The following is a 13,033-nucleotide window of genomic DNA, read 5'->3' as shown; positions in this document are numbered from 1 at the left end:
CACATAGGAGCAGCATTATAGTAGTTATATTCTTGTACATATGGGGCAGTATTATAGTAGTTATATTCTTGTACATAAGGGCAGTATTATAGTAGTTATATTCCTGTACATAGGAGCAGCATTATAGTAGTTATATTCTTGTACATATGGGGCAGTATTATAGTAGTTATATTCCTGTACATAGGAGCAGTATTATAGTAGTTATATTCCTGTACATAGGAGCAGTATTATAGTAGTTATATTCTTGTACATAGGGGGCAGTATTATAGTAGTTATATTCCTGTACATAGGGGGCAGTATTATAGTAGTTATATTCCTGTACATAGGAGCAGCATTATAGTAGTTATATTCTTGTACATAGGGGCAGTATTATAGTAGTTATATTCTTGTACATAGGGGCAGTATTATAGTAGTTATATTCTTGTACATAGGGGACAGTATTATAGTAGTTATATTCTTGTATATAGGGGGCAGTATTATAGTAGTTATATTCTTGTACATAGAAGCAGTATTATAGTAGTTATATTCCTGTACATAGGGGGCAGTATTATAGTAGTTATATTCTTGTACATAGGGGCAGTATTATAGTAGATATATTCTTGTACATAGGGGGCAGTATTAGGCTGTGTGCACACGTTGCGGTTTGTTCGCGGTTTTTTTGCGGCTTTTCCCGATAAAAACGCTATAAAACCGCAAAACAAACGCATACAATAAGCATCCCATCATTTAGAATGAATTCCGCATGTTTTGTGCCGCATCGCGGCAAAAAACGCAGCATGTTCATTAATTTTCTGGTTTTTTTTGCGGATTTCCCACTCCAAAATGCATTGGGAAGTGTCCGGAAAAAAACGCGGCAAAAACGTGTCAAAACCGCGGCAAAAACGCGTCAAAACCGCTGCAAAAACGCATGCGGTTTTCTTGCGGATTTCTTGCAGAAAATGTCCGGAATTCTCAAGAATTTTCTGCAAGAAATCCTGAACGCGTGCACATAGCCTTATAGTAGTTATATTCTTGTACATAGGAGCAGTATTATAGTAGTTATATTCTTGTACATAGGGGCAGTATTATAGTAGTTGTATTCTTGTACATAGGAGCAGTATTATAGTAGTTATATTCTTGTACATAGAGGGCAGTATTATAGTAGTTGTATTCTTGTACACAGTGGCGGTATTTATAGTAGTTATATTCTTGTACATAGGGACAGTATTATAGTAGTTATATTCTTGTATATAGGGGGCAGTATTATAGTAGTTATATTCTTGTACATAGGAGCAGTATTATAGTAGTTATATTCTTGTACACAGTGGCGGTATTATAGTAGTTGTATTCTTGCACACAGTGGCGGTATTATAGTAGTTGTATTCTTGTACACAGTGGCGGTATTATAGTAGTTGTATTCTTGTACATAGGAGCAGTATTATAGTAGTTATATTCTTGTACATAGGGGCAGTATTATAGTAGTTATATTCTTGTACATAGGAGCAGTATTATAGTAGTTATATTCTTGTACATAGGGGCAGTATTATAGTAGATATATTCTTGTACATAGGAGCAGTATTATAGCAGTTATATTCTTGTACATAGGAGCAGTATTATAGTAGTTATATTCTTGTACATAGGAGCAGTATTATAGCAGTTATATTCTTGTACATAGGAGCAGTATTATAGTAGTTATATTCTTGTACATAGGGGCAGTATTAGAGTAGTTATATTCTTGTACATAGGAGCAGTATTATAGTAGTTATATTCTTGTACATAGGAGCAGTATTATAGCAGTTATATTCTTGTACATAGGAGCAGTATTATAGTAGTTATATTCTTGTACACAGTGGCGGTATTATAGTAGTTCTATTCTTGTACATAGGGGGCAGTATTATAGCAGTTATATTCTTGTACATAGGAGCAGTATTATAGTAGTTATATTCTTGTACATAGGAGCAGTATTATAGCAGTTATATTCTTGTACATAGGAGCAGTATTATAGCAGTTATATTCTTGTACATAGGAGCAGTATTATAGCAGTTATATTCTTGTACATAGGAGCAGTATTATAGTAGTTATATTCTTGTACATAGGAGCAGTATTATAGCAGTTATATTCTTGTACATAGGAGCAGTATTATAGTAGTTATATTCTTGTACACAGTGGCGGTATTATAGTAGTTATATTCTTGTATATAGGGAGCAGTATTATAGTAGTTATATTCTTGTACACAGTGGCGGTATTATAGTAGTTGTATTCTTGTACACAGTGGCGGTATTATAGCAGGTACGTCTTGTCTATATGGGGTTATGGATACATTTGATGAGTGACTACTTATTGGAGGCAGACATTTGCTGACTGCAGTTGTCACTTCCCCTCCTCCGCTCTTTTACATATATAACATAGGTACTTACGTAGGTGCGCCGGCAGTCTGACAGGATCTTCTTCCATCCTGTAGGTACGTGGCCCGGAGACATGGAGAGATGAGGGGGATGGTGTGACACAGTTTTGCCCTGGGCTTTCTGGAGGGGAGTATGAAATGTGTTCTTGCTGTAATAATAATGAAGAGAACAGATGTAAATCTTCGCTGCTGTCGAGTTGCTGTTGACAACGGCAGATATTTTGGATAATACATGTATATAAGTAATGTTATCTATAACAACCAATCAGAACCCAGGTTTCATCCTATAAGTGAAGAGGCAAACATGAGAGCAGCAATTTTATTGGCTGTATGGGCAACTCAACAGAAAAGGGAGCTTCCTACAGCAACCAATCAGCTCACAAGTTTCATTTTAAAATCAGAAAAGCTGTAATAAAAGCTTGAATCTGAATGGTTGCTATGGGCCCAGTACAACCAATCAGATCACGGTTTACATCTTTCGCCCCAGCACTGAAAAATGAAAATTAGAATTCAATTGGTTGGTTTGGATCGTCAGTCATTAATGGCTGCCAACATCTGGTAACACAATGACACAAGGCTGGAGCTGCGGTCGGACCGTTGCTATGGGTAACAGCGTTATATTTCAGCACCATTACTGTACGTGTCGTTTGGTATTCAGAATCCCCCCGGCCCCTCATACCTCACACTGTGCAGAGCCTCACATGTAAATACTGGGGGCGACGGCCATCAGGAGGACGAGGCATTGAAAAGGAGGTTATAATAGGAACATATTCCAGTATTCAAATAGAAGCGGCAGCGATCCAGAAACATGGAAATAACCCCGGAGCCGGGACAACCGAGCCGTGTATCTAATCCAGACATGTGTGATACTGACTGCTGAGCCGTGTATCTAATCCAGACATGTGTGATACTGACTGCTGAGCCGTGTATCTAATCCAGACATGTGTGATACTGACTGCTGAGCCGTGTATCTAATCCAGACATGTGTGATACTGACTGCTGAGCCGTGTATCTAATCCAGACATGTGTGATACTGACTGCTGAGCCGTGTATCTAATCCAGACATGTGTGATACCGACTGCTGAGCCGTGTATCTAATCCTCTCCTGTGTGATACTGTCTGCTGAGCCGTGTATCTAATCCTATCCTGTGTGATACTGACTGCTGAGCCGCGTATCTAATCCAGACATGTGTGATACTGACTGCTGAGCCGTGTATCTAATCCAGACATGTGTGATACTGACTGCTGAGCCGTGTATCTAATCCTCTCCTGTGTGATACTGACTGCTGAGCTGTGTATCTAATCCTCTCCTGTGTGATACTGACTGCTGAGCCGCGTATCTAATCCTCTCCTGTGTGATACTGTCTGCTGAGCCGTGTATCTAATCCTATCCTGTGTGATACTGACTGCTGAGCCGCGTATCTAATCCAGACATGTGTGATACTGACTGCTGAGCCGTGTATCTAATCCAGACATGTGTGATACTGACTGCTGAGCCGTGTATCTAATCCTCTCCTGTGTGATACTGACTGCTGAGCTGTGTATCTAATCCTCTCCTGTGTGATACTGACTGCTGAGCCGTGTATCTAATCCTCTCCTGTGTGATACTGACTGCTGAGCTGTGTATCTAATCCTCTCCTGTGTGATACTGTCTGCTGAGCCGTGTATCTAATCCAGACATGTGTGATACTAACTGCTGAGCCGTGTATCTAATCCAGACATGTGTGATACTGACTGCTGAGCCGTGTATCTAATCCTCTCCTGTGTGATACTGACTGCTGAGCCGCGTATCTAATCCAGAGATGTGTGATACTGACTGCTGAGCCGTGTATCTAATCCTCCCCTGTGTGATACTGACTGCTGAGCTGTGTATCTAATCCTCTCCTGTGTGATACTGTCTGCTGAGCCGTGTATCTAATCCTATCCTGTGTGATACTGTCTGCTGAGCCGTGTATCTAATCCCCTCCTGTGTGATACTGTCTGCTGAGCCGTGTATCTAATCCTCTCCTGTGTGATACTGACTGCTGAGCCGTGTATCTAATCCCCTCCTGTGTGATACTGTCTGCTGAGCCGTGTATCTAATCCTCTCCTGTGTGATACTGACTGCTGAGCCGTGTATCTAATCCTCTCCTGTGTGATACTAACTGCTGAGCCGTGTATCTAATCCAGACATGTGTGATACTGACTGCTGAGCCGTGTATCTAATCCTCTCCTGTGTGATACTGTCTGCTGAGCCGTGTATCTAATCCAGACATGTGTGATACAGACTGCTGAGCCGTGTATCTAATCCTCTCCTGTGTGATACTGACTGCTGAGCCGTGTATCTAATCCAGACATGTGTGATACCGACTGCTGAGCCGTGTATTTAATCCTCTCCTGTGTGATACTGACTGCTGAGCCGTGTATCTAATCCTCTCCTGTGTGATACTAACTGCTGAGCCGTGTATCTAATCCAGACATGTGTGATACTGACTGCTGAGCCGTGTATCTAATCCAGACATGTGTGATACTGACTGCTGAGCCGTGTATCTAATCCAGACATGTGTGATACTGACTGCTGAGCCGTGTATCTAATCCAGACATGTGTGATACAGACTGCTGAGCCGTGTATCTAATCCAGACATGTGTGATACTGACTGCTGAGCCGTGTATCTAATCCAGACATGTGTGATACTGACTGCTGAGCCGTGTATCTAATCCTCTCCTGTGTGATACTGACTTCTAAGCCATGTATCTAATCCTCTCCTGTGTGATACTGACTGCTGAGCCGTGTATCTAATCCAGACATGTGTGATACTGACTGCTGAGCCGTGTATCTAATCCTCTCCTGTGTGATACTGACTTCTAAGCCATGTATCTAATCCTCTCCTGTGTGATACTGACTTCTAAGCCATGTATCTAATCCTCTCCTGTGTGATACTGACTGCTGAGCCGTGTATCTAATCCTCTCCTGTGTGATACTGACTGCTGAGCCGTGTATCTAATCCAGACATGTGTGATACTGACTGCTGAGCCGTGTATCTAATCCAGACATGTGTGATACTGACTGCTGAGCCGTGTATCTAATCCTCTCCTGTGTGATACTGACTGCTGAGCCGTGTATCTAATCCAGACATGTGTGATACTGACTGCTGAGCCGTGTATCTAATCCTCCCCTGTGTGATACTGACTGCTGAGCCGTGTATCTAATCCAGACATGTGTGATACTGACTGCTGAGCTGTGTATCTAATCCAGACATGTGTGATACTGTCTGCTGAGCCGTGTATCTGATCCTATCCTGTGTGATACTGACTGCTGAGCCGTGTATCTAATCCTCTCCTGTGTGATACTGTCTGCTGAGCCGTGTATCTAATCCTCTCCTGTGTGATACTGACTGCTGAGCCGTGTATCTAATCCAGACATGTGTGATACTGACTGCTGAGCTGTGTATCTAATCCTCTCCTGTGTGATACTGTCTGCTGAGCCGTGTATCTAATCCAGACATGTGTGATACTGTCTGCTGAGCCATGTATCTAATCCTCTCCTGTGTGATACTGACTGCTGAGCCGTGTATCTAATCCTCTCCTGTGTGACACTGACTGCTGAGCCGTGTATCTAATCCCATCCTGTGTGATACTGTCTGCTGAGCCGTGTATCTAATCCAGACATGTGTGATACTGACTGCTGAGCCGTGTATCTAATCCAGACATGTGTGATACTGACTGCTGAGCCGTGTATCTAATCCTCTCCTGTGTGATACTGACTGCTGAGCCGTGTATCTAATCCTCTCCTGTGTGATACTGACTGCTGAGCCGTGTATCTAATCCTCTCCTGTGTGATACTGTCTGCTGAGCCGTGTATCTAATCCAGACATGTGTGATACAGACTGCTGAGCCGTGTATCTAATCCTCTCCTGTGTGATACTGACTGCTGAGCCGTGTATCTAATCCAGACATGTGTGATACCGACTGCTGAGCCGTGTATTTAATCCTCTCCTGTGTGATACTGACTGCTGAGCCGTGTATCTAATCCTCTCCTGTGTGATACTAACTGCTGAGCCGTGTATCTAATCCAGACATGTGTGATACTGACTGCTGAGCCGTGTATCTAATCCAGACATGTGTGATACTGACTGCTGAGCCGTGTATCTAATCCAGACATGTGTGATACAGACTGCTGAGCCGTGTATCTAATCCAGACATGTGTGATACTGACTGCTGAGCCGTGTATCTAATCCAGACATGTGTGATACTGACTGCTGAGCCGTGTATCTAATCCTCTCCTGTGTGATACTGACTTCTAAGCCATGTATCTAATCCTCTCCTGTGTGATACTGACTGCTGAGCCGTGTATCTAATCCAGACATGTGTGATACTGACTGCTGAGCCGTGTATCTAATCCTCTCCTGTGTGATACTGACTTCTAAGCCATGTATCTAATCCTCTCCTGTGTGATACTGACTTCTAAGCCATGTATCTAATCCTCTCCTGTGTGATACTGACTGCTGAGCCGTGTATCTAATCCAGACATGTGTGATACTGACTGCTGAGCCGTGTATCTAATCCTCTCCTGTGTGATACTGACTGCTGAGCCGTGTATCTAATCCAGACATGTGTGATACTGACTGCTGAGCCGTGTATCTAATCCTCCCCTGTGTGATACTGACTGCTGAGCCGTGTATCTAATCCAGACATGTGTGATACTGACTGCTGAGCCGTGTATCTAATCCAGACATGTGTGATACTGACTGCTGAGCCGTGTATCTAATCCAGACATGTGTGATACTGACTGCTGAGCCGTGTATCTAATCCAGACATGTGTGATACTGACTGCTGAGCCGTGTATCTAATCCTCTCCTGTGTGATACTGACTGCTGAGCCATGTATCTAATCCAGACATGTGTGATACTGACTGCTGAGCCGTGTATCTAATCCTCCCCTGTGTGATACTGACTGCTGAGCCGTGTATCTAATCCAGACATGTGTGATACTGACTGCTGAGCCGTGTATCTAATCCAGACATGTGTGATACTGTCTGCTGAGCCGTGTATCTGATCCTATCCTGTGTGATACTGACTGCTGAGCCGTGTATCTAATCCTCTCCTGTGTGATACTGACTTCTAAGCCATGTATCTAATCCTCTCCTGTGTGATACTGACTGCTGAGCCGTGTATCTAATCCAGACATGTGTGATACTGACTGCTGAGCCGTGTATCTAATCCTCTCCTGTGTGATACTGTCTGCTGAGCCGTGTATCTAATCCTCTCCTGTGTGATACTGACTGCTGAGCCGTGTATCTAATCCAGACATGTGTGATACTGACTGCTGAGCTGTGTATCTAATCCTCTCCTGTGTGATACTGTCTGCTGAGCCGTGTATCTAATCCAGACATGTGTGATACTGTCTGCTGAGCCATGTATCTAATCCTCTCCTGTGTGATACTGACTGCTGAGCCGTGTATCTAATCCTCTCCTGTGTGACACTGACTGCTGAGCCGTGTATCTAATCCCATCCTGTGTGATACTGTCTGCTGAGCCGTGTATCTAATCCAGACATGTGTGATACTGACTGCTGAGCCGTGTATCTAATCCAGACATGTGTGATACTGACTGCTGAGCCGTGTATCTAATCCTCTCCTGTGTGATACTGACTGCTGAGCCGTGTATCTAATCCTCTCCTGTGTGATACTGACTGCTGAGCCGTGTATCTAATCCTCTCCTGTGTGATACTGACTGCTGAGCCGTGTATCTAATCCTCTCCTGTGTGATACTGACTGCTGAGCCATGTATCTAATCCTCTCCTGTGTGATACTGACTGCTGAGCCATGTATCTAATCCTCTCCTGTGTGATACTGACTGCTGAGCCGTGTATCTAATCCTCTCCTGTGTGACACTGACTGCTGAGCCGTGTATCTAATCCCATCCTGTGTGATACTGTCTGCTGAGCCGTGTATCTAATCCAGACATGTGTGATACTGACTGCTGAGCCGTGTATCTAATCCAGACATGTGTGATACTGACTGCTGAGCCGTGTATCTAATCCTCTCCTGTGTGATACTGACTGCTGAGCTGTGTATCTAATCCTCTCCTGTGTGATACTGTCTGCTGAGCCGTGTATCTAATCCTCTCCTGTGTGATACTGTCTGCTGAGCCGTGTATCTAATCCAGACATGTGTGATACTGTCTGCTGAGCCATGTATCTAATCCTCTCCTGTGTGATACTGACTGCTGAGCCGTGTATCTAATCCTCTCCTGTGTGACACTGACTGCTGAGCCGTGTATCTAATCCCATCCTGTGTGATACTGTCTGCTGAGCCGTGTATCTAATCCAGACATGTGTGATACTGACTGCTGAGCCGTGTATCTAATCCCATCCTGTGTGATACTGACTGCTGAGCCGTGTATCTAAGCCAGACATGTGTGATACTGACTGCTGAGCCGTGTATCTAATCCTCTCCTGTGTGATACTCAATGCTGAGCCGTGTATCTAATCCAGACATGTGTGATACTGACTGCTCAGCCGTGTATCTAATCCTATCCTGTGTGATACTCAATGCTGAGCCGTGTATCTAATCCTCTCCTGTGTGATACTGACTGCTGAGCCGTGTATCTAATCCTGTACTGTGTGATACTGTCTGCTGAGCCGTGTATCTAATCCTCCCCTGTGTGATACTGTCTGCTGAGCCGTGTATCTAATCCTCCCCTGTGTGATACTGTCTGCTGAGCCGTGTATCTAATCCAGACATGTGTGATACTGACTGCTGAGCCGTGTATCTAATCCAGACATGTGTGATACCGACTGCTGAGCCGTGTATCTAATCCCCTCCTGTGTGATACCGACTGCTGAGCCGTGTATCTAATCCTCTCCTGTGTGATACCGACTGCTGAGATGTGTCTAATCCTATCCTGTGTGATCCTGTCTGCTGAGCCGTGTATCTAATCCCCTCCTGTGTGATACTGACTGCTCAGCCGTGTATCTAATCCAGACATGTGTGATACTGACTGCTGAGCCGTGTATCTAATCCACACATGTGTGATACCGACTGCGGAGCCGTGTATCTAATCCTCTCCTGTGTGATACTGTCTGCTGAGCCGTGTATCTAATCCTCTCCTGTGTGATACTGTCTGCTGAGCCGTGTATCTAATCCTCTCCTGTGTGATACTGTCTGCTGAGCCGTGTATCTAATCCAGACATGTGTGATACTGTCTGCTGAGCCATGTATCTAATCCTCTCCTGTGTGATACTGACTGCTGAGCCGTGTATCTAATCCTCTCCTGTGTGACACTGACTGCTGAGCCGTGTATCTAATCCCATCCTGTGTGATACTGTCTGCTGAGCCGTGTATCTAATCCAGACATGTGTGATACTGACTGCTGAGCCGTGTATCTAATCCCATCCTGTGTGATACTGACTGCTGAGCCGTGTATCTAAGCCAGACATGTGTGATACTGACTGCTGAGCCGTGTATCTAATCCTCTCCTGTGTGATACTCAATGCTGAGCCGTGTATCTAATCCAGACATGTGTGATACTGACTGCTCAGCCGTGTATCTAATCCTATCCTGTGTGATACTCAATGCTGAGCCGTGTATCTAATCCTCTCCTGTGTGATACTGACTGCTGAGCCGTGTATCTAATCCTGTACTGTGTGATACTGTCTGCTGAGCCGTGTATCTAATCCTCCCCTGTGTGATACTGTCTGCTGAGCCGTGTATCTAATCCTCCCCTGTGTGATACTGTCTGCTGAGCCGTGTATCTAATCCAGACATGTGTGATACTGACTGCTGAGCCGTGTATCTAATCCAGACATGTGTGATACCGACTGCTGAGCCGTGTATCTAATCCCCTCCTGTGTGATACCGACTGCTGAGCCGTGTATCTAATCCTCTCCTGTGTGATACCGACTGCTGAGATGTGTCTAATCCTATCCTGTGTGATCCTGTCTGCTGAGCCGTGTATCTAATCCCCTCCTGTGTGATACTGACTGCTCAGCCGTGTATCTAATCCAGACATGTGTGATACTGACTGCTGAGCCGTGTATCTAATCCACACATGTGTGATACCGACTGCGGAGCCGTGTATCTAATCCTCTCCTGTGTGATACTGTCTGCTGAGCCGTGTATCTAATCCTCTCCTGTGTGATACTGTCTGCTGAGCCGTGTATCTAATCCTCTCCTGTGTGATACTGTCTGCTGAGCCGTGTATCTAATCCTCTCCTGTGTGATACCGACTGCTGAGCCGTGAATCTAATCCTCTCCTGTGTGATACTGTCTGCTGAGCCTTGTATCTAATCCTCTCCTGTGTGATACTGACTGCTGAGCCGTGTATCTAATCCTATCCTGTGTGATACTGACTGCTGAGCCGTGTATCTAATCCTCTCTTGTGTGATACTGACTGCTGAGCCGTGTATCTAATCCTCTCCTGTGTGATACTGACTGCTGAGCCGTGTATCTAATCCTATCCTGTGTGATACTGACTGCTGAGCCGTGTATCTAATCCTCTCCTGTGTGATACTGACTGCTGAGCCGTGTATCTAATCCTCTCCTGTGTGATACTGTCTGCTGAGCCGTGTATCTAATCCTCTCCTGTGTGATACTGACTGCTGAGCCGTGTATCTAATCCTCTCCTGTGTGATACTGACTGCTGAGCCGTGTATCTAATCCTCTCCTGTGTGATACTGACTGCTGAGCCGTGTATCTAATCCTCTCCTGTGTGATACTGTCTGCTGAGCCGTGTATCTAATCCTCTCCTGTGTGATACTGTCTGCTGAGCCGTGTATCTAATCCTCTCCTGTGTGACACTGACTGCTGAGCCGTGTATCTAATCCTCTCCTGTGTGATACTGACTGCTGAGCCGTGTATCTAATCCTCTCCTGTGTGATACTGTCTGCTGAGCCGTGTATCTAATCCTCTCCTGTGTGATACTGTCTGCTGAGCCGTGTATCTAATCCTCTCCTGTGTGATACTGTCTGCTGAGCCGTGTATCTAATCCTCTCCTGTGTGATACTGACTGCTGAGCCGTGTATCTAATCCTCTCCTGTGTGATACTGACTGCTGAGCCGTGTATCTAATCCTATCCTGTGTGATACTGACTGCTGAGCCGTGTATCTAATCCTCTCCTGTGTGATACTGACTGCTGAGCCGTGTATCTAATCCAGACATGTGTGATACTGACTGCTGAGCCGTGTATCTAATCCTATCCTGTGTGATACTGACTGCTGAGCCGTGTATCTAATCCTCTCCTGTGTGATACTGACTGCTGAGCCGTGTATCTAATCCTCTCCTGTGTGATACTGACTGCTGAGCCGTGTATCTAATCCTCTCCTGTGTGATACTGACTGCTGAGCCGTGTATCTAATCCTCTCCTGTGTGATACTGACTGCTGAGCCACTCCATTATAGACATTGGTGTCTGTTATTATACAGGACACAGACAAAAATCTGAAGGGAAAAAAAGAAAACGAGTGGGAAAATGTGACATTTCCCATTGGCTGCACAACACCCTGGCGGCACCTGCTGACACCCACCTGGCGCAGGAGTGCAGGGGCTCCTGGGTGGGACATGTGGATACAGCACAGTCTTGACCTTAGATTCCCAGGAATCCTCTAAACTGCAGCTCCGTACACCCCCTCTCCCCTCAAAAAGAAAACAAAGAAGCAACAAAAAAAACTGTTTACCCCACGGTGCCCTGCCTGGCTCCAATCTCCCTACCCTGCTACCAAGATCCGCTCTCCCAATCTCTTCCCCCTGCCCCACTCTCTCTGCCCCGCTCCCCCACTTTCCCTGCCCAGCTCCCCTTCGCTGTCACTTCCACCGTCTTTTGCCATTTCAATGTATTTCTCGGCTTCGCAGTAATTATATTTCAAGCCCTGGCATTTCCATATTCTAGAATCTGCCCAGCTTTCTCTATATAGCCCGCTCTCATCTGCTCCCCCTGCCCCCCCACTCCCCCTGCCCCATTCTGCTCCCCCTGCCCCACTTCCCCTTTCTGCCCCAATTCCCCTGCCCCTTTCTGCTCCCCCTGCCCCTTTCTGCTCCCCCTGCCCCTTTCTGCTCCCCCTGCCCCTTTCTGCTCCCCCTGCCCCATTCTGCTCCCCCTGCCCCATTCGGATCCCCCTGCCCTGCTCCTCCTGCCCCATTCTGCTCCCCCTGCTCTGCTCTCCTGCCCCATTCTGCTCCCCCTGCTCTGCTCCCCCTGCCCCATTCTGCTCCCCTTGCCCCATTCTGCTCCCCCTGCTCTGCTCCCCCTGCCCCATTCTGCTCCCCTTGCCCCATTCCCCCCATTCTGCTCCTCCTGTCCCATTCTGCTCCCCCTATTCTACTCTCCCTGCCCTGCTCTGCTCTCCTGCCCCATTCTGTTCCCCCTATTCTACTCCCCCTGCCCCATTCTGCTCCCCTTGCCCCATTCTGCTCCCCCTGCCCCATTCTGCTCCCCCTGCTCTGCTCTCCTTCCCCATTCTGTTCCCCCTATTCTACTCCCCCTGCCCCATTCTGTTCCCCCTATTCTGCTCCCCTTGCCCCATTCTGCTCCCCCTGCCCCATTCTGCTCCCCCTGCCCCATTCTGCTCCCCCTGCCCCATTCTGCTCCCCCTATTCTACTCTCCCTGCCCTGCTCTGCTCTCCTGCCCCATTCTACTCCCCCTGCCCCATTCTGCTCCCCCATCCCCCCCATTC

The 13,033-nt window shown here is 46.2% G+C and overlaps 1 protein-coding gene across 4 annotated transcripts in view; it reads right to left on the bottom strand.

Moving 5' to 3' along the window:
- The window catches only part of ETV6 (ETS variant transcription factor 6), a 37,150-nt gene that overhangs the window by 12,071 nt on the left and 12,046 nt on the right, over positions 1-13,033 (bottom strand). For 3 of the 4 annotated variants that reach the window (XM_069762856.1, XM_069762855.1, XM_069762858.1), the window contains exon 2: positions 2,397-2,532. The exons of the other annotated variant lie outside the window; for it this stretch is intronic. In XM_069762856.1, the coding sequence (XP_069618957.1) occupies positions 2,397-2,532 (136 nt within the window). The remainder of the gene's footprint in view (positions 1-2,396; positions 2,533-13,033) is intronic. 4 annotated transcript variants of the gene reach the window in all.

The sequence above is a fragment of the Ranitomeya imitator genome, chromosome 4 (assembly GCF_032444005.1).
Source record: "Ranitomeya imitator isolate aRanImi1 chromosome 4, aRanImi1.pri, whole genome shotgun sequence".
Lineage (NCBI taxonomy): Eukaryota > Metazoa > Chordata > Amphibia > Anura > Dendrobatidae > Ranitomeya > Ranitomeya imitator.
This window is presented reverse-complemented; position numbering and strand designations above follow the sequence as displayed.